We start from the raw sequence: 25,601 nt of genomic DNA on the forward strand, positions 1-25,601 counted from the left end.
AAACTCTTTTTTTCCTACTGGAGCTCCTCCTCCGATGCTCGTGCCTCTTCCCAGATAGGAGCTGAAACACTCCTGTCTTTCAGGACGGTGGTTCCTGTCTCACAGCGATAGAGCAGGAGAAGGTCAGCATTGCTCCTGCCCCAGTGCAGTTTATGGAGAGACAGGGCAGGTGGGAAGGCACGGTCACTTTCAGGTGTCACCCTCACACACTCCCTTTGCTGTGCAGTTAGTAATAATCTTTCTGTCATTACAGAGACAACAAAAGGTTACACTTTTTCCAGGATGAGCCAGGTCTGTGGCCCAATGTCTTCCCTCTTCTGTCCTATCCCTGTGCAGATTGGTGCACAGAGACACCAGAAAGCCCAGAACCTTCACTCATCACAAACTTTCAGTCCCAGTTCAGAGGTGAGAGAGGATCTCTACCTGCATTTTCAGGATAGACATAGAGAACTATTTCAGGAGCCCCTACTCACCTTGATGCAGGCTGACCTCTTTCACCACTTACGTCAGCCTAGGTAATAGGGCAGACTGCTCAGTCTGCCTTCCTCTCTGACTAGAGCAGGGTCCAGAATAGAACTTGCAATGTGTGACCATGGGTGGTTACCGAGGGCCATGTCGCACAGGCCTGCCCAGTAACAAGAAGCGCCTGCAGAGAAGCCAGACATTGAATCCACTGAGTGCTCTCCCTGGACACCTGGATCCATCCCGCCCAGGCCATCACCTGAGCCAGGCCCAGAACCTTGAGACCCTCAGCTTTCATGATCCCACCAAACACTTCACCAAACAATACATGCTGTCAGAGACATGGGACTTTGTCCACAATAGACCACATATTAACACACAAAGCAAGTCTCAACAACTGTAGAAAAAAGCATATCCTGCATTCCATCTGACCCCCATGTGCTAGGGACAGCATACAATGACAGGGACTGCCAGCAGTAGGCCAGGTTGGAGACATCTCAGAAACCCGCAGCAGTTCCTTGCAAAAGAGAAGTGTCTGGGGCCCTGAGAACCTGGAGATTCATCCCTCCAGGGACCCACCATCTGAAATAAGAGGCTGCCTGCAGTAGGCCGGGATGGAGACAGCTCAGCAGCCCACAGCAGCTCTCTGTAAAAACTGGTTGTTCCCATTTCTCCTACCCTTAGCCCTGGACAACGGCTGCATAGATTTCATTTACGTGTGACTGCCTCTCAGTTGGCCGTGGTGTGCACAATTATTCTATTATATCTGACTTTCCTTCTTTCTCCTTCTGCTGTTGAATTTGGTGAAACTAGATGTTCCTTGACGTTATGATTCTTAAACAATTGGAAATTGAGGCATAGGGACACAGCACAGCACAGCCCTAGTGGCCCAGGTGCATGCTGTGTGTTCTTGTCTTGGAAACAATGTGATAACTGCACAATGGTAGTTCCAGAATAGAATGCATAAAATGATAGATTAGTAAAGTCAAAATACTGGGACTCTTACAAGAGTCATTGTGTGCTAGCGAAACTACTGAGTTAAGGGAAATGCAAGTAGCTGACCTCGGAGCTTTGAGCTCTGAAGTGTAATAAGTTAAAAGTTAAAATTTAAATAATAAGTTTGCAATTATTATTATTGTGGCCACAGGTCTGGGGCGGGGAGCTTGAAACTTTGGGAAACAACTGCAATTCTTAATTCTTTGTGGGATGTGGTTATTCTTTTGAATTTGGCAATGATTATACAATGTCTTTTTAATACCTGCTTTGGATTATCAATAAAAGACTGGGGCAAGAGAAAGGCTAGAGACCAAAGAGCATGTGAAGAGTGAGTGAAGAGAGAATGTGAGGTGTGTGTGAAGAAGTGTGTGTGAGTGAAAGGAGAGTGCATGTAGTGTGTGTGAGGTGTGTATGAAGTGAAAGGGGAACAGAGGTGCGCATGAGTGTAGGAGTTCAAAAAAAGGAGAAAAGCAGAGTGCACAAGAGAATGCAGAGTGCGTGCAGCCTCAAGCTGCGAGTGAGTGAGTGAGAAAGCACGGGGGGGGGGGGGCGGGAGGAGTAACTTTAAGCCTTGAAATTGCCTGCCAGTTTGTACCCAAAGAGTAGTTTGTGTATATTTATTATGGGCCTTCCAGATATCCCTGCTTCCAGTTGAGAACTCTGATCCTGTGTCGAGGCTGGACCTCAGCACCCATGCATTAAAAGAAAATAAAAGTATACAAAGTCATGAATGTCAAACAACATACTACAGAAATTGTGTAAAGGACAAATCAGGAAATTTGTTTTAAATTCCTAGAATTGAATGAAAGCCAGACAAAGAACAAGAAAAAAGTGAAAATTATAGGCCAACGTACAGCAACACAAAACTTCTGCAAAAATACAGGTAGAATTCAAGAACTCATCAAAAAGGTCCTCATGATGAAGCTAGCTTTATCTTAGAGATACAGGGATGGTTCAACATCAATCAATAACTGAAATCCACCTACGTGGGGTGGGGGTGGGAGAATGAGAAGAAACTGGTATGAAGAACTCATGGAGGTGGGGGGTACTGGGAAGGGCAGCAACATTTTAAGTGAAAATAAATAAAACAGGGGTTGGGGATTTAGCTCAGTGGTAGAGCGAGGCCCTGGGTTCGATCCTCAGCTCTGAAAAAAAAATCCTCTGGATAAATAAAACAATTAAAGAACATATAAATAAATAAATGACACACAAAAAAAATTTAAAAAAATCCACCGCACAAATAAACTAAAAGTTAGAAACCACATGGTTTATATACAGGTAATATACAGATATACATGCAAGTACACACACACACACACACACACACACACACACACACAGGGTGCATGCAACCAAAGGAGATGAATTTGAAAGAGTAAGGCAGTAAGTAGGATAGATATGAAGGGAGAATACTGTGTCATTACACCATAATCTTAAAAATAAAACTATTTTAAAACAGAAACTCTTGTGTGGTGATTTGACAGACATTTACTATGGGAGTCAGAACTACCTGCGTGGGTTAAACCTGCTTCAGTCTCTGCCCCTCGTTACTAGCCCAAAATGCAGTCATCATTAGGAGGCTCAGTATCCAGGAGCTAGACTCAGAACAACGTGGGATATGAGGTCAACTGTGGCCACATTGAGAAGCAACACTCCTCACAGGTCAACATTGCTTTGGAATACAGAAACAGGTGAGACCTAGGTGACACAAAAATGATCTGAGCTACACAAAGCTGGCGGTATCCTGAGTCAACAGAGATAAAAAAAACAAAACAAACCTGGGGTTGGGGATTTGGCTCAGTGGTAGAGTGCTTGCCTAGGAAGCGCAAGTCCCTGGGTTCGGTCCCCAGCTCCGGAGGGGGGGGGGGACCTTTTCTCTACACAGGACTCCCTCACCCCATGAAAATGCTGCTCATCAAACAGAGTGTAAAACCTTTGATAGTATCATGGTCCTTTGGAGGTCCTGTCTAGTTCCTGGGGTCTCAGGTTCCATGGAGACATGCTGGTTCACAACCAACGTCACAGATGATCTGTGGATACCCAACAGTCCCCACCCAACATAAAGAGGGAAGATGGCAGTGGGCATGCAGGTTCTGCCAACTTCTACAGTCTGGGGCGGAGGAGATGGAAGTCCCTGTCTGCAAAGGTGTTCCACACAGGATGCAGGATTGCCCAGATGAGTCTCGGGTAATTGACAGGGAAGATTTAGCTCACCTAACTTCCTGTCAAAGACCTAGCATAATTCTATAACTACTGTCCATACAGATGACACACCATGAAGGTTATGTTCTCCTCAGACATCCACCCACCACATGAGCACTTGACACCTATATGTCATGACCATACAAGGTAGAAAGGTCATGTACACGCCTAAGATACAGACATCTCTGTATCCGAACATAAAGAGCCCATAGGCTAAAGAGATGGCTCAGTGGTTAAGAGCACTGACTGCTCTTCCAGAGGTCCTGAGTTCAAATCCCAGCAACCACATGGTGGCTCACAACCATTTGTAATGAGATCTGATGACCTCTTCTGGTATGTCTCTTATAATAATAAATAAATATATAAATAAATAATATATAAATAAATAATATATAAATAAATCTATCTTTTAAAAAAAAGAACCCAAAGTCAAAATTCATAAGAACTCTTTGGTCATGAATAATTAATTATTTAGCCAATACAGATCAGTGCCCAGAACCACCAGGGTCAACGTCTTGAGGGCCCATTCAGATTTCATGCAAACCTCTTACACATGTAAACCCATTGAGGCCTACATGTTCTCCACAAAAACATATTGTACCTCTGTGTGTGTGTGTGTGTGTGTGTGTGTGTGTGTGTGTGTGTGTGTGTGTGTGTGTGTACACAGGTGTGTCATCAAATGTTAAGGCTCTTCTACAGAGGAGGGGGAGTGTCAGGATCATACCCTCAAATTTAGGTACTGAGGTAAGGCAGAGATAAGAGGCTGATGACCTCTGGCCACTAACTTTCTCTTGCTGTTCTGGTGCCTAGGAACTTGATGGCTTCTAGCAATCAATTATCTGTTGCTGTCTTGAAGCCAAAAGCTGATGGCTTCTGACAATTGACTCCTGCTGATAGCAACAGGGGATTAAGAAAAGTAACTTAATTACTTGGGCTCTTTCCTCTTTTTTTTCCAATAATTTATTGCCTTTTCCATTCACTTTACATCCCAGTCACAGCCCCCCTCCCTCCTCTCCTCTTCGTTCCATCGTCACACATCCTTCCCCCTACTCAGAGAAGGGGAGCCCCCTCGATATCCAGACCCAGCAGAACTAGGTACATCCCCTTCCACCAAGCCTCAACCCGGCAGTCCAAGCACAGGACAGGGGATCCAATGGCAGAGACCAAGGCAGGCCCTCCTCCACTTGTGAGGGGATTCACATGAAGACCAAACTGCACATGTCAAGGTCCAGCTCCTGCATGCTTCCTGGTTGGCAGCCCAGCCTCTATGAACCCCCATGTTCCCAGGTTAGTTGACGCTGTAGAGCCTCCTTGTGGTGTCCTTGGCCCCTCCTATCCCTGACTCTTCCACGAGACTCTCCAGGCCCCACGTAATGTCAGGTTGTGGGTCTCTGTGCATCCTCAGCCCAGTGCTGGATAAAACGTCTCAGGAGAGTTGTTGGGTTTCTGTCTGCAAGCATAGCAGACAGTCATTAATGGTGTCGATCATTAAAGCTGGGGTAGGAATTACCTGGCTATTCCTCCGGTCTCCATCTTTATCCAACTGAAGATGAAAAAGAAAAAAGGAAAACAAAAGAAAAAAACAAAGACAAAAAATAACCTACTTTAAATTCCCATGTCATTTTACAACCCCCAGACTATACCAGGCAAAGTTAATGGCTACTGAAAATACTTCCAAGATAGAGCTATGTAAAGACACATTTCGTAGTGTGTTAATTATACATAAAGAGACACCGTCCCATTTAAAAACAAATCTCACACAGCCTTACATTTCAATTTTTTTCGTTAAAAGGAGTGAGTTGTTTACAGGGCAGTTAAATGCTTTACAGACAAGAAAAGATGCTCAAGAACCAACTCGTTCCTCTTCCTCATCCTCTGCATTCTCATCGGATTCCTGTTCCTTCTTTCTCTTGCTCTTTTCCGCCTTGGCCACGCCCTTTCCCGCTGAATCAGGTTTTCCTCCAGCTGTATAAGCAGCAATGCTCTTCTCACACTTCTCCTCTCAGCTTGGCGGCCTTCTTCTCATGGAGTTGCTCGTCATCCGCGGCAGTGCTGTTCCACATCGATGGATAAGCCGGGATGCTCGCCTTTCACTTGTGGGCAGTCCTCAGAACAGAACAAGAAGGCCAAAAGAGACCCGGGGTCCTTGAACTTCTTTTGGTCTCCCTTTTAAAGGGGATGTAGGTTTTCATTTCTCTTACATAATGAGCCTTGTCAGCCTTTGCCATATCTTCAAATTTTCCCTTTTCTTTGGCACGCATGGTCTTCCACCTCTCTGAGCACTTCTTGGAGAACTCTGAGGAGTTGACAGAAGTATCCAGGTATTTCCTCTTGTTCTCCTCCCTGCAGGTTTGCACAAAGAATGTATATGAGGACATTTTGCCTCTCCACTTATCTCCTTTGCCTGTGTTTAGTTGATTTCCCTCTGCGAGTTACAGAGTCACCCAGTGCCCATATGGCTCTCCTTGCCCTGGTGCTGTCTCTGTGGAGCTCAATGTATTGCCCCAATGGAGATCTCCAATTTACTCTCCTTCACATTTGCTGTGTGTCTCTGCATCTGCTCCCATCAGCTGCCTGAGGAAGCCTTTCTGATGGTGACTGGGCTAGGCACTGAAGAAGATCTACTTCTAATCCAGATCTTTTAGGCAGGAAGATACACCTTTGATACATATCTTTAATCCAGATCTATTTGGGTCATGTCCTCTGCTAGAAACCAATATAAAAACATGGACGAAGGAAGCTTTTGACCTTCACTTGGTTGCTCTTCCCTTGCTAGTAAGTACAAACTTTCACTGGCATTACAGCCTACCTCTGGATTCCAGCACACACTGAGGACCAGCTGAAACATACAGTCTTATGGACTGAGTAACTGATGGACCCTAGGACATTCCATTCATAGCCAGCCAATGTTGGATTAACTGGACCACAGACCATGTCAGTCAAATAAGTCCTAGATACATAGATAGATAGATAGATAGATAGATAGATAGATAGATAGATAGATAGACAGACAGACAGACAAGACAGACAGATACATGGATACATAGACAGTTAAAGAGAGATAGATATATTCATTTTGGTGCCAGAAGTGTGGTTCTAGAACAAAAGCATATGAGCAAATCCTTTAAGTACCTGGAACAGACTTTCCAATTTGCCAATACATAGAGTTACTGAAGCCTCTCCCAGGATCTCCGAGAATACCAAAAGCCTGTGGTGTGAACTATACTACAAACGTAAGGAGATAAATGCGTCTGATTATCCTGATTCACCAGTTGAAGGTGGCCACAGTGACTGTGGGGATAAGACTTCTGACAGTTTGTGGAAAGTAAGGACAACAGTGGAGATGGTTGGTTGCTCTTAGCATCTCTGGATAAACTGACAAATGACAGGGATAAGCCCCATGATGATCCAAGTGAACTCAGTGATAAGACTGACCAGCTCCAGATACACATAACAGTCTCAAGGATTCCACGTGTACCTTGGAAGAGCATCTTCTCCCCAACAGTCACAGAGCTCAAGCTGCAGAAAATCAAACCCAAGCACTCGTTAAAAAGTTGGCTGAATTACAGCAAGAATTCAAGTCCCAACTTTGGAAGTTTTCAGAATTAAGGTAAGGGCATTGACCAGTGAACAATGATATCCAAAGCTTGGAATGTGGGTGTATAGGAAGATCCTAGTGAAGATGAGACGTTTGACCCCTCAGATTCTCAGGGGTGTACCTGATCTGAGGAAACAGGCTCTTTACCCACAGCCCCATCCCTTAAAATAATGCAGTCTTCACCTGAAGAAATTAATCCTTCATTGTCTTCTAAACCAGCAGTGACTTCTCTTAAGGAAATGTCAGGTATGACAGTACTGATGTCCCCCCAGGCCCAACTTCTAACCTCTGCCTCTGGACTTCTAACCATATTTAACATAAAGCCAGCTCCTAGAAAGGTAGGAAGTGTAGGTCATGAGGATGTGCACTACACTACACTACAAAGGAGCCTAAGTTTGTTAATTCATTCATGCAGAAGGCTGGGCAATAAGTGTCGGAAAGGATTTAAGGGTGTGGGATGATGGTGGAAGGAAAATAAGCCAGGTGTGGGCCCTCTGAGTTAAGATTCTAGGTTTAGGGGCTGGGGATTTAGCTCAGTGGTAGAGCGCTTCCTAGCAAGCGCAACGCCCTGGGTTCGGTCCCCAGCTCCGAAAAAAAGAAAAGAAAAAAAAAAAGATTCTAGGTTTAATATGCAACTTTGTACAGTTTAAAAAGGTATCCAGAGTTTGCTTGACTACAACAGCCTAATGGAGACAAGATGGCAAAAGGCAAAGGCCAGACAAGAATGGGTATGGTCACTCTTCCAGGAAAAGAGCCAAGGCCTGCTGCGATGCTTGCCAAGGGTGGAGGAATACAGAATGAGGAGTAGATGGAGGAAGATACCTATAAATATCATCACCTAAGGCCACGTGACCAGTTGCAGAAAAGAGAATTAAAATTGACATGAGAGTTTCTGTTCTATGTTGTTATGGGTGTGTTTGTACAGATATTTGTGTTTTCTTTCTTCAATGTCTTTATCATGTGATATAACATCAATTAAGAGATTATCAGGGGTTGGGGATTTAGCTCAGTGGTAGAGCGCTTGCCTAGCAAGCACAAGGCCCTGGGTTCGGTCCCCAGCTCTGAAAAAAAGAAAGAAAAAAAAAAGACTATCAATGGTTATCATATTTAAATGTGAGATACTAAGAGAATGTCCCTCCAGGGACATTGCCACCTATCCTAAATTTATACTGTGTTTGTGGTTATATGATGGATAATTATATCCTGTTAGGTACAGTTATGAGCTGGTTCAATATGATCTGGCTGTTTTTTCACTTGGAAATTCTTCATGACATAGAGATTTGATCCTGTGTCAGGTTGACAAGGGCTGGGCTTACGATGATTATTCTTCTCAGGTGACATCTGGAATTGACTAAAACCTCCAAAGAGAAGGCACCCCTATGGGGGATTTCTGCTTAATTTGAAGTAGGAGGATCTACTTCAGATTCAAATCTTAAGGTGAGAAGACAATATATGTCTGTCAAGTATTTACTTACAGTGAAAGAACTGGACACTATCTAATCCAAAGAAAAGTGACTTCTGATTTGGATCCTGTGGGCTAAATTTATGTGGGTTCCTTGATGAACTGGAGCTTCCAGGACAGGTAACTGGAAATGAGGTTATCACGCAGATATCCGACACTGCAGTGGTGGGACACACAGGATTGCTTCCTAAAGAATGGGATTCGCAGCTGCCGCAGCAGAGAGCCCGTGGGCAGCACCCCGCGAGCAAACTTGGGCCTCGGGACCACAGGTAAGACCAACTTGTCTGCTGCAAGAGAGCTGCCTGGTGAGATCGGAACACACAGAGGCAGAGTTCATCTAGGACCGGGCACATCCTGTGTTTGCCGGAGGTCCCACGCCCGCGGATCCCGGCCCGCAGCAGCTCTCTGCTCCCAGACCCCTTGGGAAAGAGGCCTCACCGCCTGGTCAGGTGGGCACTCCTGAGGCTGCAGAGCGGAAGAGACCACCAACACTGCCCACCCCTGCCCACATCCCTGGCCCAAGAGGAAACTGTATAAGGCCTCTGGGCTCCCGTGGGGGAGGGCCCAGGAATGGCAGGACCCCTGCCTGAGACACCGCCGGAACCTGAGGGAAACAGACCGGATAAACAGTTCTCTGCACCCAAATCCCGTGGGAGGGAGAGCTGAACCTTCAGAGAGGCAGACAAGCCTGGGAAACCAGAAGAGACTGCTCTCTGTACATACATCTCGGACTCCAGAGGAAAACACCAAAGGCCATCCGGAACCCAGGTGCACTGAAGCTCCCGGAAGGGGCGGCACAGGTCTTCCTGGTTGCTGCCACCGCAGAGAGCCCGTGGGCAGCACCCCGCGAGCAAACTTGGGCCTCGGGACCACAGGTAAGACCAACTTGTCTGCTGCAAGAGAGCTGCCTGGTGAACTCAAGACACAGGCCCACAGGAACAGCTGAAGACCTGTAGAGAGGAAAACCTACACGCCCGAAAGCAGAACACTCTGTCCCCATAACTGACTGAAAGAGAGGAAAACAGGTCTACAGCACTCCTGACACACAGGTTTATAGGACAGTCTAGCCACTGTCAGAAATAGCAGAACAAAGTAACACTAGAGATAAGCTGATGGCGAGAGGCAAGCGCAGGAACCCAAGCAACAGAAACCAAGACTACATGGCATCATCAGAGCCCAATTCTCCCACCAAAACAAACATGGAATATCCAAACACACCAGAAAAGCAAGATCTAGTTTCAAAATCATATTTGATCATGATGCTGGAGAACTTCAAGAAAGACGTGAAGAACTCCCTTAGAGAACAAGTAGAAGCCTACAGAAAGGAATCGCAAAAATCCCTGAAAGAATTCCAGGAAAACACAATCAAACAGTTGAAGGAATTAAAAATGGAAATAGAAGCAATCAAGAAAGAACACATGGAAACAACCCTGGATATAGAAAACCAAAAGAAGAGACAAGGAGCTGTAGATACAAGCTTCACCAACAGAATAGAAGAGATGGAAGAGAGAATCTCAGGAGCAGAAGATTCCATTGACTCAACTGTCAAAGATAATGTAAAGCGGAAAAAGCTACTGGTCCAAAACATACAGGAAATCCAGGACTCAATGAGAAGATCAAACCTAAGGATAATAGGTATAGAAGAGAGTGAAGACTCCCAGCTCAAAGGACCAGTAAATATCTTCAACAAAATCATAGAAGAAAACTTCCCTAACCTAAAAAAAGAGATACCCATAGGCATACAAGAAGCCTACAGAACTCCAAATAGATTGGACCAGAAAAGAAACACCTCCCGTCACATAATAGTCAAAACACCAAACGCACAAAATAAAGAAAGAATATTAAAAGCAGTAAGGGAAAAAGGTCAAGTAACATATAAAGGCAGACCTATCAGAATCACACCAGACTTCTCGCCAGAAACTATGAAGGCCAGAAGATCCTGGACTGATGTCATACAGACCCTAAGAGAACACAAATGCCAGCCCAGGTTACTGTATCCTGCAAAACTCTCAATTAACATAGATGGAGAAACCAAGATACTCCATGACAAAACCAAATTTACACAATATCTTTCTACAAATCCAGCACTACAAAGGATAATAAATGGTAAAGCCCAACATAAGGAGGCAAGCTATACCCTAGAAGAAGCAAGAAACTAATCGTCTTGGCAACAAAACAAAGAGAATGAAAGCACATAAACATAACCTCACATCCAAATATGAATATAACGGGAAGCAATAATCACTATTCCTTAATATCTCTCAACATCAATGGCCTCAACTCCCCAATAAAAAAGACATAGATTAACAAACTGGATACGCAACGAGGACCCTGCATTCTGCTGCCTACAGGAAACACACCTCAGAGACAAAGACAGATATTACCTCAGAGTGAAAGGCTGGAAAACAATTTTCCAAGCAAATGGCCAGAAGAAGCAAGCTGGAGTAGCCATTCTAATATCAAATAAAATCAATTTTCAACACACAAAGACCCAACAAAGAAAGAGAACTTCAGACCAATTTCCCTTATAAATATCGACGCAAAAATACTCAATAAAATTCTGGCAAACCGAATCCAAGAGCACATCAAAACAATCATCCACCATGACCAAGTAGGCTTCATCCCAGGCATGCAGGGATGGTTTAATATACGGAAAAGCATCAACGTGATCCATTATATAAACAAACTGAAAGAACAAAACCACATGATCATTTCATTAGACACTGAGAAAGCATTTGACAAAATTCAACACCCCTTCATGATAAAAGTCCTGGAAAGAATAGGAATTCAAGGCCCATACCTGAACATAGTAAAAGCCATATACAGCAAACCAGTTGCTAACATTAAACTAAATGGAGAGAAACTTGAAGCAATCCCACTAAAATCAGGGACTAGACAAGGCTGCCCACTCTCTCCCTACTTACTCAATATAGTTCTTGAAGTTCTAGCCAGAGCAATCAGACAACAAAAGGAGGTCAAGGGGATACAGATCAGAAAAGAAGAAGTCAAAATATCACTATTTGCAGATGATATGATAGTATATTTAAGTGATCCCAAAAGTTCCACCAGAGAACTACTAAAGCTGATAGACAACTTCAGCAAAGTGGCTGGGTATAAAATTAACTCAAATAAATCAGTTGCCTTCCTCTATACAAAAGAGAAACAAGCCGAGAAAGAAATTAGGGAAACGACACCCTTCATAATAGACCCAAATAATATAAAGTACCTTGGTGTGACTTTAACAAAGCAAGTAAAAGATCTGTACAATAAGAACTTCAAGACACTGAAGAAGACCTCAGAAGATGGAAAGATCTCCCATGCTCATGGATTGGCAGGATTAATATAGTAAAAATGGCCATTTTACCAAAAGCAATCTACAGATTCAATGCAATCCCCATCAAAATACCAATCCAATTCTTCAAAGAGTTAGACAGAACAATTTGCAAATTCATCTGGAATAACAAAAAACCCAGGATAGCTAAAGCTATCCTCAACAATAAAAGGACTTCAGGGGGAATCACTATCCCTGAACTCAAGCAGTATTACAGAGCAATTGTGATAAAAACTGCATGGTATTGGTACAGAGACAGACAGATAGACCAATGGAATAGAATTGAAGACCCAGAAATGAACCCACACACCTATGGTCACTTGATTTTTGACAAAGGAGCCAAAACCATCAAATGGAAAAAAGATAGCATTTTCAGCAAATGGTGCTGGTTCAACTGGAGGTCAACATGTAGAAGAATGCAGATCGATCCATGCTTATCACCCTGTACAAAGCTTAAGTCCAAGTGGATCAAGGACCTCCACATCAAACCAAATACACTCAAACTAATAGAAGAAAAACTAGGGCAGCATCTAGAACACATGGGCACTGGAAAATTTCCTGAACAAAACACCAATGGCTTATTCTCTAAGATCAAGAATCGACAAATGGGATCTCATAAAACTGCAAAGCTTCTGTAAGGCAAAGTACACTGTGGTTAGGACAAAATGGTAACCAACAGATTGGGAAAATATCTTTACCAATCCTACAACAGATAGAGGCCTTATATCCAAAATATACAAAGAACTCAAGAAGTTAGACTACAGGGAGACAAATAACCCTATTAAAAAATGGGGTTCAGAGCTAAACAAACAATTCACAGCTGAGGAATGCCGAATGGCTCAGAAACACCTAAAGTAATGTTCAACATCTTTAGTCATAAGGGAAATGCAAATCAAAACAACCCTGAGATTTCACCTCACACCAGTGAGAATGGCTAAGATCAAAAACTCAGGTGACAGCAAATGCTGGCGAGGATGCGGAGAAAGAGTAACACTCCTCCATTGTTGGTGGGGTTGCAGACTGGTACAACCATTCTGGAAATCAGTCTGGAGGATCCTCAGAAAATTGGACATTGAACTGCCTGAGGATCCAGCTATACCTCTCTTGGGCATATACCCAAAAGATGCCCTAACATATAAAAAAGACACGTGCTCCACTATGTTCATTGCAGCCTTATTTATAATAGCCAGAAGCTGGAAAGAACCCAGATGCCCTTCAACAGAGGAATGGATACAGAAAATGTGGTACATCTACACAATGGAATATTACTCAGCTATCAAAAACAACGACTTTATGAAATTCGTAGGCAAATGGTTGGAACTGGAAAACATCATCCTGAGTGAGCTAACCCAATCACAGAAAGACATACATGGTATGCACTCATTGATAAGTGGCTATTAGCCCAAATGCTTGAATTACCCTAGATCCCTAGAACAAACGAAACTCAAGACGGATGATCAAAATGTGAATGCTTCACTCCTTCTTTAAAAGGGGAACAAGAATACCCTTGGCAGGGAAGAGAGAGGCAAAGATTAAAACAGAGACTGAAGGAACACCCATTCAGAGCCTGCCCCACATGTGGCCCATACATATACAGCCACCCAATTAGACAAGATGGATGAAGCAAAGAAGTGCAGACCGACAGGAGCCGGATGTAGATCGCTCCTGAGAGACACAGCCAGAATACAGCAAATACAGAGGCGAATGCCAGCAGCAAACCACTGAACTGAGAATAGGTCCCCCGTTGAAGGAATCAGAGAAAGAACTGGAAGAGCTTGAAGGGGCTCGAGACCCCATATGTACAACAATGTCAAGCAACCAGAGCTTCCAGGGACTAAGCCACTACCTAAAGACTATACATGGACTGACCCTGGACTCTGACCTCATAGGTAGCAATGAATATCCTAGTAAGAGCACCAGTGGAAGGGAAAGCCCTGGGTCCTGCTAAGACTGATCCCCCAGTGAACTAGACTGGTGGGGGGAGGGCGGCAATGGGGGGAGGGTCGGGAGGGGAACACCCATAAGGAAGGGGAGGGGGGAGGGGGATGTTTGCCCGGATACCGGGAAAGGGAATAACACTCGAAATGTATATAAGAAATACTCAAGTTAATTAAAAAAAAAAAAAAAAGAATGGGATTCGCATGGCAAGAGGATGCATGGATCTTCTGGAAAGACCCTACTTTTCAAACACCCTATCCTCCCTCTTCCGTCTCTTAGAATCATATGTTCCCCTAAATATAGGTTGAGTTTTGTTGAGGATGAATAGACGTTGTGAAAATGTTCAAAGAGCATACCTCTACTGGAAGGGTGCAGAGCTTGAGGTCGAAGGGAGAACAAGGTCTAGTGGAGAAGAACGAGGTCTAATGGAGAACAGCATCAGTGAAGCCAGCAGGCTGCATATACAAGGAAGAATTTTACAACACGAACCACAATCGCTAATACCATGATTGCATCACTGGAGCTACCCCCAAGGCTCTTACGAATCTGCCACAACCCCTTATGGAGTGCCTCTCTCAGCTTTCCACCTCTCCCCCACAGCAGAATATGGTTTGCCTCATTCTGGAGCTGTTTACTTTCCAATTCCACCAAGCTGTGGCTGGATTTCTGGTGACTCTCTCTGTCCTTTCCTTTTCTCTTCATGGACCTTAGTAAAGAAGCATGGTTACTGTCCTGATCTGCAGGGACAGCTTCAGAATGTAAGCCTGGACTATCAGCATAGGAGACCTGAATCCTTGCCACCTTTAAATTATTAGGAATCAAATTTGATAGTGAAAAAGACTGGGTGGAGGGAGAAGGCAGCAGCTCTGGGCTGCCCTGGGGACATGTCACCAAGGAGGATGACAAAACCTATGACAAGATGAGTTGAGTGCATAGGGAAGTTCAAGATGCTAATGGACATAGAGTTGGGAGAAAGATGAGAAGACCTAGACTGGTTCTTCCTGTATGGGAGGCAGGTCCCGTGAACACAGTTCATGGGTGTGGTGGGATAGCTCATTGTGGTGGTTCAGAGATGGTTCTGGGAAACAGTTGATCCCTGAGTCTTTTCTTCAGGTTCCTAGAACTTGCTCTGTAAGTTTATGGGTCTCGGGGATTTGAATGAACCATTCCGGATCTGGGAGGACAGTGTAGACAACTGGCAAAGGCAGAAAACATCTGGGTGGGGTCCTCTCTGTGAGGATGGGGGTTGTTACATCAACTGTAGCCCAGAGTCCCTCACTCCTTCCCACAGAAGGGAGGTGCCTCCTTTATAAGTTAGCTGAAGAGAATCTGATTCTCCAGGGACAGAGCAGCAGGATACATCAACTAACCAAACAATGGAGAGTGTTTTGAATTAGTAGACCTATTGGGAAAACATCACTCTCAAGGTGGAGTCCTGGGACTCTGGGCTGTTCCCTTGGCCTTCCGTTTGGCTTTGACAGGAAGCCTCTCTTCCCTGATGCTACTTTGACAACAGAGAAGGGGTGTGGAGTGTTATTGGTTTTAGCAGGTTCCGACATAGCTGGTTTTCATTTCCAGGGGCTTCAAAGAGAAGCATTTGGCTTGGAACACGTTGGCTCTTACAGTTAAGCAGAGACAGAATGGGTGTCTCTGGCCTTTTGGACCTGGCTGTCTTTAATGGGGTCCTTGTGATCCTGCTTAGACAGCAGTGAGCTCCAGAAAATTATGTATCACTTGGCACTTGGCTTGCCTGGGGAGTCATTCCTTTATATTACTGGGAGCTTAAAAGAAAAGACGCACAGATTAATTCTGGTGGCTAGCAGCTGTGATAATCCCCAGGAACCTCCTGATGCCTCTCATTCACCACTCCATTACGACCTCCCACAGCCACTGCAGGGATGGCAAGCACAGGCTTTGGAGAGATGGCTTACCCACTGGTGCTGTGGGAACAGCTCCCATCCATGGTGGGGACCATGGTGGGGTCAGGCAGTGTGGGGCTGTTGAACCTATCCCTTTGCTGTTTCCTGTGGGAGGAGCTGGAGCAGCAGCATGGGTAGGGTGTGCCATGGGGCCCCCTCCAGGATTCTGGGGCCCAGGCTTGGAGGATCACTCAGTGTTGGACTAGAAAGGGAGGGAGCTTTGAGGGTGTGAAAGGGACACTCAGAAGGAGCCGAGGTCAAAATATTTGAAACCTGCTGCCTTCGCAGAGACCCTTCCAGAAACTGGCCCTCCTTGATGGTGCCTTGCCTCCCGTGAGCATCAGCACTGGGACAGTGGGGAGGGAGACACAAACTGATCCATTTCTGGGTAGAGAACTAGAACACCGGGCTGGAGAGATGGCTCAGCCGTTAAAGGCTGGGCTCACAACCAAAAATATAAGAGAACTAGAACACCGTTGAGCTTTCTGCCAGGGATTTCTGAAAGAGACTCTCAGAGGTGGGGAAAGCGGGGCTCCTCTCCACAGACAGCTCAGTGATCCGGGAATCTTAGTGACTGTGGAGGAAGGTCCCTGCTGAGACAATGCTCAGGCAGATGACTCCAGCAGGGGATCTATTGGGGACCTCTGCGAATCGTGCAATCTCCTCTTCCCCTTGACCCTCTCTTGTTGAGATTCTATCCCTGACTCCCACTGGCTGACTGGGACCAGGGAGCTACCATTGTCCATCCACAATCTTTTCTTTCTCCAACATCCTCTCTGGGATGAAGCACGTCTGTCAAGCCTGGTGGTTCCATGCCTACACTTACAACCCTTCCTGTTCCCCCACATGCCCCCAGCACCCCAGCTATTCTGGAAGACCCCATTAGTCCTCCTAACAGCAGAGGGCTCTCCTGGCAACCCTCTAGTACTAGCCACATTTCCCCTGCTCACCCTCACCAGTGCCCCATGCCAACAGAGCCAGCTCTTTTGTCATATCCAGGCGAGGTACAGGTCCCACTCTCCCAAGTGCTGCAGCAGACTAGAAGCTGGCCCAGCTCTCCTGCTTGCTATAGGTGAGGAGAGGTGAGGAGTAGGGGAGGGCATCCCTCCCTCACTCACATCACCACCTGGCAGACAAGAGGCTGGGTCAGCTTTCCCACACTCATACCCTCTGACCAGCTCACCCACAACTCCAGCAAGCAGAGCCAGCTCTGCTGCTCTTCTTGGGCAAGGTGGGGTCGGGGATTGGGGAACACTCTCCCAAGTTCTGCAGTTGGCAAAGGGAGGTATGTCTTTGATGCCCTGACATCAAACAGTTAAGGTAAAAGTGGAGGAGTCCCACAGGGCCTGACATCCAGCAGTGGGTGCTGGGGCTATGTGGGGTGTCCTGCAAGACCCGGTGCCTAGCAGTGTTCACAGGGCAATGGCCGGGTGTGTTCTGTCCCTTCCCCTTAGCACTTTCCATAATATCACTGAGGCTCTTGGTAAGTGCTGGAAACACAAGTGCACAATCTGGAGGGATCACTTCTGTCCCCTGCCATCTCTCCTTGGTCTAAGCCTAGCTGCTTGCTCCATGTGATACACTGGGCATCAGACTGTCATTCTGCTAAGTCTACAGAAATCCAAAAGATCTGTCACCTGAACAACTGTGCTGCCAAAGAAGAAGGGCATCGAAGAGTCTAGAGCCCTTTAGATTTCTCTCAGGCTTGCATTGCAGTGGTATTAATGCAAATTTATGCAAATTATGTTGGGTTTCTACTTCAGGACTACAGCATGTGATTGCAAACTGCATCTATGTGGCACTGGTGAGAGTACCTGCAGGCCCCAAGTTTCCCTCTTCACATTAGCTTTCGCACCTAGAACTCAGTGGGTCCATGGTCACTGTCCTCAGGAGACCCAGTCCAGGGGCCAGGCACAGACGTGTGCTCACTTTCTAATTCTGCTCAGGCAGGTTTTCTGGAGCATCTTTGAGGTCGGACAGGCATGGGTGACCTGCACTGGGAAATATACACAGGGTCAAATCAGGGGCACTGGGAAGCCCACCCAAGGGGGCCTAGCCACCGACCCCAGATTTTGTGGTGAATGAGAGGAGGCTCTGGTCTTTAGTTGGATGCTGGAAGAGAGACTACGTCATCACCCACAACCCTCTGAGCTGCTCAGAGCCTCAGGAAATGACTTGCTGGTCTCCCCAGTAAGAGGGAAGATGGGAGGTGCTGTCCACTATCACTGGTAAGAGTGGGGAGCACAGAGCCTCAGGGCGAGAAACGCTTGGCTACATGTTACATTATAAGAAGTGACCAAGAACTTACAAAAGGAAGGGAAATCAATACAAATGGATTAGAGGGCAGAAAGGCCCACATTCTCCACGTTCTCAGTCTATGGCCTCTGCAGAGAATAGCAAGTTTGTTACACATGGCACTGGAGTTAAAGGGGACTACAATGGTGGTATAGGTTTCTTCTCTGCTTTTTTTTTTAATACACCAGCAAGGCCAGCTCAGAGCCCTCTGTCTCGAGGCATGAACTCGGCCTGCCTGGAACCGCCACTGTTCTGGTGGCCCAAAGGCCTGACTGAGTACCTGCGGACCTAACCCTGCTCTGGCCCCATGAGCAAGCTGTTCAGAATCTCTGTTTCCTGCGCTAGGCTGTGAGGCTCACCTGTGTTCATGGCTCTGGAATCCAAAGAAGACGGAGCTTGTGGCCACTGGTAAAAGGACAACAGAAACCCCATCTGTCTCCATTTCAGGACCAGGCCTGATTTCACAAAGAAAGCCACCAGTCTCAGGAACTAGGCTATAAGCCACCAGCTCCAGGAACTGACCATATAAATCCCAGGGAAAAAGGTAATGAACCCCCTACCCAAAGAACAGCCTGGGGATAACCACAAGAATGGGGAAATACCTTATCTCCAGATGGACCTGCTCTGCTGGGCGGCCCTAACTCAGCCTGTGGTTAGATGTTCATGACATAGGAATACAGACCACCTGGCACAAGCCAATCAGAAATGAAATTTTGATTACTTAACCTGCTCTCTAAATATAGAAGAACTAACATAGTAGTAGCCAATCAAAGTTATACTAATGTCACTGTTTGGCCCCTACCAATCATATTAGAGACTACCCAATCTGCTGGAGAGTTCCCCTGGTTCCCTGTAAGAAGGCCTGCATGCCTTTGTCTGGGGTTGCCATTTTGAAGAATGCCTGTTTCTGCAGACTAAATGTTCTTTGTCTTCGCATACTGTCTGCGTCTGTGGTCTTCCCTCAGTGATTTGCAGACCCTTACGGTGCAGAATGGCTCTCATGTCATGTAGGTGCATGGGGGAAGTTGTTTACTCTTGTCAACACAAGTTGCTCCTCCACAATGGTCAGGATCAGGGAGGAGATATGCTACCTGCCACCTGCCCGCATGGCCCCAGGGTCCCTCCAAAGCTACACCACTGCCTTCTCTCAGTAACATTTGCTCCTCTCTGTAAGGCAGGGGTGGTGACAGCTGTGCCTGGGATGGAGGAGCCTGGCCTCAGTTGCCTTATGCTTCCCTGCTTTGCACTGAGGCCAGTGAAAAGGTTAGACCAGACCCCTGAAACCTGTCTTCTTCCAGAGGCCGGTTCTTAGTGGGCTTAACGACACTGAATGGTCCACACATTTGCTTCTGTGGGCAGCAGTTGTCCATTACAGGGAGAAGAGCTCCACTAGGAAGGTGCCTACAACACTACAGGCAGTTTGCACTAAAGGACGCACAGCTGACATGGCTGGCTGAAACCAGTGGTGGTCAAGGTTGCCTGCCATCTATCTAGGCCTAGCCCCAAAGGTGAGCACTGGATACAGCTTGGTTCAGTAGCTACCAACAATGCCACATGAGACCTCTGTGCCTCAGGGGCGGCGAGGCCTACTCACCATTCTGAAGTGGAGCGCCAACCCAGCGGTCCAGCCAAACGGACACACATTTTTTTCTCTTCAGCTTGCTGGCACACTGCCTGTTAGGCAAAAGACAGGCTTGGCTGTGATAAATTAAAAGTCCTCAGACCAAACGTCCCTTTCTTTCCTGATTCGTTGGACCAGCATGCAGCAGGGCTGGCTGGGTCTGCTGGCCTGGGAGGAAATCAGGGACACGAGGCATGTACCAAAAGCAACGGCAGCCACAGGAAGTCCAGGTGAGGAGGTGCAGCTGTCCCTGGGGACACTGCACAGATCAGGGTTCCCAAGCTTAGCCCTGCTGGGGTACAGGAACCCCATGTGGCTAAAACAACACACCATCCTGTCTCCCCACTCACCCCAACAGGTCCATCCATCAACCTAGGATCACAGGTTCCTCCTCTCCCATGTGAAAAACCATCTCTCAGGGCCAGAAACCTGAAAAGGAACGACAGAACTGCAGAGCAGGAAGACCAGTGTCTCAGCAAAAGTCTTCTTCTTACCAACCCCCCTTTCCGCCAAGGGAGAAGAGGGAGCCAGCTTCTTGCCTCTAGGCAGCTTTGACCATCCTTTTGACTCACTCTAGCTTAGAACAGGATGCTGTGGAAGTTTAGCCCCAGGCCCTATTTCCTGTAGAGAAACCTACAGCTGTGTGCTTACCTGCTCCACTGCAGGGCTGAGGCCTCTGGCCACCAGAACTTCCTATATGGCTCCTGGTGAAGCTGTCTCAGTCTCTATCAGGCTGACCCCAATCCCGTGTGTCAACGTACACAGAGGCTCAAAGCTTAAAAGCAGACACATAAAGAAGACTCTCTTAATGACTTTCGAAGTGACAGGGCTTGACCGTTGCTCACAATGCTGTACCACAGCTCTCCCGTGCCATGAGTCCTCCCCACTGAGCATGTGACCTCTTTAGCCAACCCCTTCCTGCTGCCTCTGCTGCCTCTCACCCTCATCCTCTGCTGGCTGCTTGACACTTTGAGCCTACACAGGTGGGCGATGCTTCGGGGTTGTTCCTTCTGAACTCATGGAGGTGTTAATTTGAATGCCCCATAAATGGAGCAGTTATCATGTGCCAAGTTGTAAATGACATTAAAAATACATAGATAATGAATGAAACTCCTAGTCCCACCTTTGCCACCCGCATACCTCACTTTGTGTGACTCCGTTGCCTTCCCCTCCACTGGAGTCACTTTCTTCTGGAAAACCTGGCTTGTCTGTTGGGCTGGCAGGCAACAGCACAGTCTCCGCATGCAATTGCCCATCCTTCTTTTAACCCTCTTCCACCCTTGGTGCAGACTGTGGGAAGAGGCTGCCTTTGCCCTCTGTCCTTGGGCACCTGAGCATTTCTCTCCAGAAGATGTTTCCCAGTGGGACCCGTGCCTCTCAGTCTCATGCACATCACTGGTGGTCACACTCAAGGGCGCCTCCCCGGAGTTCTTTTCAGATGGCATAGTGTGGGTGCATGGGCTGTCCACAGCGGTGACCACATTCTGGGGTGCTCTGCAGGACAAACGTTTCTCAGAAAAAATATCCTCTGAGGATGTGTTACCTAAGGACACACCCTTGGAGGTCATGCTGGTCTCCCAAAAGCTGCTATTCATGAGCCGGGCAGCCACAGGAGCATGCCGGGGATTGGCGTTAGGAAGATTTTTCATGTGCTGGCAGCACAGGATGTCGGGCATGCTGGGACTTTTGCAGTCCTTCCTCCTTGAAAGCTTGGCATTGTCAGACACATGGCATCTGGCTGTCAGGGTGAAGATGTTAAGAGCAGACTCGCTCCCTGCCCTCTTTAGGAGGAGATGGGAGGCGGGCGGACCTCCCACGGGTGTCATGGCAACGTGCTGCACAGGCTTCATCTGATGCTTACCGCCGTCCCCCCAGGGTGACTGATGTTTTAAAATTAGGTAAGTTGCCATGATGTTGTTGAATTTTTTTTCACGTAAAGAGTCCCTAATGTCCTTGGCATTGTAACCCATGGCCCACATAGCCACCACAATGCTGGGAGCTGGTTTGCTGGGGCACGCCTCTGAGGAAGATGCCAGTTTGGAAAGGTCTTCACCGCCCCTGAGCCACTGGTGCTGCATAACGTCACAGATCTTGGGCCTCTGGTCTGGGTCCACAGTGAACAGCTGCACAATGAGGCTTGCAATGTTCGGCGAGAGCATGGGAGGGATGGAGTACTTGGGGTGCAGCATCTTCTCCTTCATCTGGGAATAGGTCTTGGCCTCAAACGGGAAGCGCCCTGTCACCATGGTGTACAGAACCACTCCCATGCTCCAGATGTCATTTGCCTGAGCGTCGTACTCCACATCAGTGAAAATCTCCGGGGCACAGTACTCAAGGGTGCCACAGAATCCCTTGAACCTCTGCCCGGATGTGACTTTGATGGCCAGGCCAAAGTCACACAGCTTGACACTCCCGTTGCCGTCCAGCAGGATGTTGTCTGGTTTGATGTCCCTGTGTGCGATGCTGTTCTCGTGGCAGTAGCTGACCGCACGCACCATCTGTGTGAAGATGCGGTGGGTCTCTTCCTCCTGCAGACAGCCCACCTTCTCGATGTGGCTCACCAGGTCTCCCCCGGCAGCATGTTCCATCACCATGTAGGTGCGCTCTCGGCTTTCGATGACATGGAACAGCTTGATAATATTGGGGTGGTCCAGCGACTTAATGATGTCGATTTCAGTCATGATAACGGAGTCGTTCTTCTCGCCCCTTTCCAGGACCTTGACAGCAACCCAAACCCCTGTGTGGAGGTGGCAGGCCAGCTTCACCTCAGCAAAGCTGCCTTTGCCCAGTGTCCTGAGGATCATGTAATGATCGGTGAGTGTCACCTCTTCAGAGGGGCTGGCCTCCAGCTCCAGCTGCATTGTCACCTCCTCCCTCCCCTTGCCTTCAAGGAGCTTGAGGACTTCACTGACAACACTGACAAAAGCAGATTATTTAAAATTAAAAAAACGGGTCTAGGAGGAAAGTGTACAGCTACAAAGTCCTATATCACAAAATCAGAGACATATCAAACAACCAACCCCGTGATCTACTCCAAGGTCACGGAACCCAAAACAGTAGGTGACAAGATATGATAAAGATCAGAGCTGGCATCGAAGATCTGCAAACCAAAAGAGTTACGGGAGGAGACGAAGAAGCAGAGACAGTTATTTGAAATGATGATCAAAACTGATAAAAACCATTGCCCAAACTAAGAGGGGAAGGCACACATTAATAAAAGTAGACACTAAAGAAGGCAAGATGGCAGCACGTAAGACTAAAACCTAAAGAATCATTGGGAAACAATTTGTAAACCTGTACTCCGTTAAGTTGTAAAACTGGAACACATACGGCCTGCCAAAAATGAACAAAGGCATACCAAATAACTAAACAGATAAATGACAAGCAATGTGGCTGAAATATTAATAAAGAAATTTAAAAAAAGGGACCAGATATAGTCGTGGATGGATTCTGTTAGATCTTTCAAGATGATCCTTTGTTCCTCAAGCTATTCCATAAAATAGAAAGGGACACTTCCCAACATAGTCCACAAAACCAATATTACCCTTTTGCCAAAAGTAGACGAAGACACAATAAACAGAAAAATAAATTACAAGTCAATTCCCTTAAACATATATGTGAAAATCCTTAATGACAACACTTAATATTCACACCAAATACAACAATCCATGAAGTGGGTTCACCCAAGAATTTAAGGATGGTTCCACGTATGCAAACTGATAAAGAATACGGCATGCATAAGAACCCGGGTTAAAAGCCACATATTCAGTCATAAGAACAAGTGTCATTCTCAGGAAAATAGATGGGACTGTAGATGACTGTGTTACATGTGACATTCCAGTCTCACAAAGACAAAATACCAACCGGTGTTTCCCTCATGTGCAGCCATCTGGGGATTTGGAGGAGTCTGAACATAAAAGAGGAACCCTGGGGATGTGGAAGAGGACAGTGCTCTGGTTCCCTGCGATGGCCCACAAAGTGCTGTGCAGGGGGATTTGGGGTCCCTGAGCAACTGAGGACAATCAACAGTATGCTGCACCTGGGCTTGGGTGGCTCAGAATGCAGAAAGAACAAGGGTCGGTGTCGTAACACCTAACTCAATGTGGTGTACACAGCAAACAAGACAGGGTGAGGGGATCCCTGAGAACAAGCAGTCTAATGGCAGGCAGCAGCAGACAACACAATACCTAGGTGCTGGATGAGTAAACCGGGGAGCGACTCTCCTGACTTCGTGCTCAGTGCACATGCACCTCGGTGCCACCTCTGCCGCTAGCGTCTCTGTAAAGAAAGTTCCGCCTTCGACATAACAAATCAGACACCAACTGCCTCAGTAACCCTCGCCCACTTCCAACTGTGCCGCCTGAGAAGTCCAATTGGTCACATGCCTAGAGTTTAGCCAATCAGACAAGCCAGGTCGAGTGGGCTCTCCTCATTGGTCAGGTTGAAGTCATGTGACCTGTGCCTAGTAGGTGCTGAGAGAGTATTTGCTCTCAATCCAGGCTCGAAAGTATATGGATGCTGGTGTGGAGAGGACCCTTCGCATATTCCGTAGGATGCTTTGGGGGTTGTGTCTACTCATGCCGCCTCCTTCAGCCTACTGCTTTCTGGCCACAGGAGAGCTCATGGCAACACTTCTTCCCCTCCCAACACCATTTCACGTATATGAAACAGCATGATTTTCTGAAGGTCTTCGGAGTTTGGGTTTGCCTCCAACAACCCCTAGCTCCCTCCCTTGGGGGATGTGAATGTCAAAGTGTAGATTTGCTGGGTCAACTTTTGACTTGTTAGCTGCCGGATCCGGGGATCAAAAACCCCTGTCATCGAGGAATTGGCACACAAGGAAAAGTGTTTTCCCCTTAAGGAGCCGGAGTGTGCACTGTCCTTTACCCAAGAGCCCTTTTCTCTTCCTTAATGCCTATGCCTAATCTATATTAAAAAAAATTCTTAATTCCAAATTTGCATAACAAAGTTTTAGCGTACATTACTTTATTTTGGCATACAATATCCTAAAAGATGAAAGTCATGGAGTATATGATTAGTTACTTTTATTTTGAAATTTCTGTTTCTCAAAATTATTCCTTTCCGGGTATCTCGTGTTCATTTTGAAAATACTGTTAATTGAACAAGTCCCAAAATTATCTGTTGCGTGTCCTAGATTTCCTCAACAGTACTTCCAGCCCTTAATGGGGCCTGAGAGGTAGCTGAGAGTTCTACATCTGGATCCACAGGCAGCAGGAAGAGAGACAGCAGGCCTGCCTGAGCATTCGAAACCCCAAAGTCCACCCCTAGTTGACACGCTTCCTCCAACAAGGCCACACCTTCGATTTTGGTTTTATTCTTTTGTTTTTTTAATTAGTTTTGTCTAAATGTTATTTCACAGGAACCCCTCCCCCCGCCCCCGCCCCACATTCATATTTATGAATGCTTGGTCATTGGCACTATTAAGAGGTAAATCCTTATTGGGGTAGTTGTGGCCTTGTTGGAGGAAGTGTGTCACTTGGGGTTTCAAATGCTGAAGCCAGGCCCTAGTGTCTCTCTGCCTGCTGCCCATGGCTCCAGATGTAGAATTCTCACACACCTCTCAGGCCCCATGCCTACGTGCTGCCAAGCTTCCTGCTATGATAATAGACTAAACCTTTGTAAGCCAGCCACAATTAAACGTTCTCTTGGTGGTCGCGGTGTCTCTTGATAGCAATAGAATATCGATTAGACACACAGTGTCTAGCTACACTTCCTTCCTAGACACAGAAATGTCTCTCACCTCTCCCAGGATATAG

General features: G+C 46.6%; 1 protein-coding gene and 1 long non-coding RNA gene across 3 annotated transcripts; both read right to left on the reverse strand.

Annotated features, from left to right (window-relative positions):
- Positions 1-5,561: 5,561 nt before the first annotated feature.
- Positions 5,562-20,842, reverse strand: LOC148000024 (uncharacterized). Of its 2 annotated transcripts, XR_015641136.1 has the most exons (6): positions 20,476-20,776; positions 20,175-20,253; positions 19,798-19,877; positions 17,764-17,899; positions 14,346-14,444; positions 5,562-6,003 (listed from the first exon to the last, which is right to left on the reverse strand). It is a non-coding gene; the product is annotated as an uncharacterized LOC148000024 (long non-coding RNA). The 2 variants fall into 2 exon arrangements; XR_015641137.1 differs by lacking the exons at positions 5,562-6,003; positions 14,346-14,444; positions 17,764-17,899 and adding an exon at positions 18,806-18,888 and having other exon boundaries at positions 20,476-20,842.
- Positions 20,841-22,737, reverse strand: LOC148000025 (sperm motility kinase 4A-like). The gene has a single exon (XM_087591762.1). It carries the CDS (start codon positions 22,683-22,685, stop codon positions 20,841-20,843), a length of 1,845 nt encoding a protein of 614 aa, XP_087447888.1. The 5' UTR covers positions 22,686-22,737.
- Between the last annotated feature and the right edge of the window lie 2,864 nt (positions 22,738-25,601).

This window comes from Rattus norvegicus, chromosome 17 (genome assembly GCF_021556685.1).
Source record: "Rattus norvegicus strain SHRSP/BbbUtx chromosome 17, alternate assembly SHRSP_T2T, whole genome shotgun sequence".
NCBI lineage: Eukaryota > Metazoa > Chordata > Mammalia > Rodentia > Muridae > Rattus > Rattus norvegicus.

What these genes read in the sequence shown, in the direction of transcription:
- LOC148000025 (XM_087591762.1), bottom strand. Translation starts at nt 22,685, where the DNA reads ATGCAGCTGGAGCTGGAGGCCAGCCCCTCTGAAGAGGTGACACTCACC.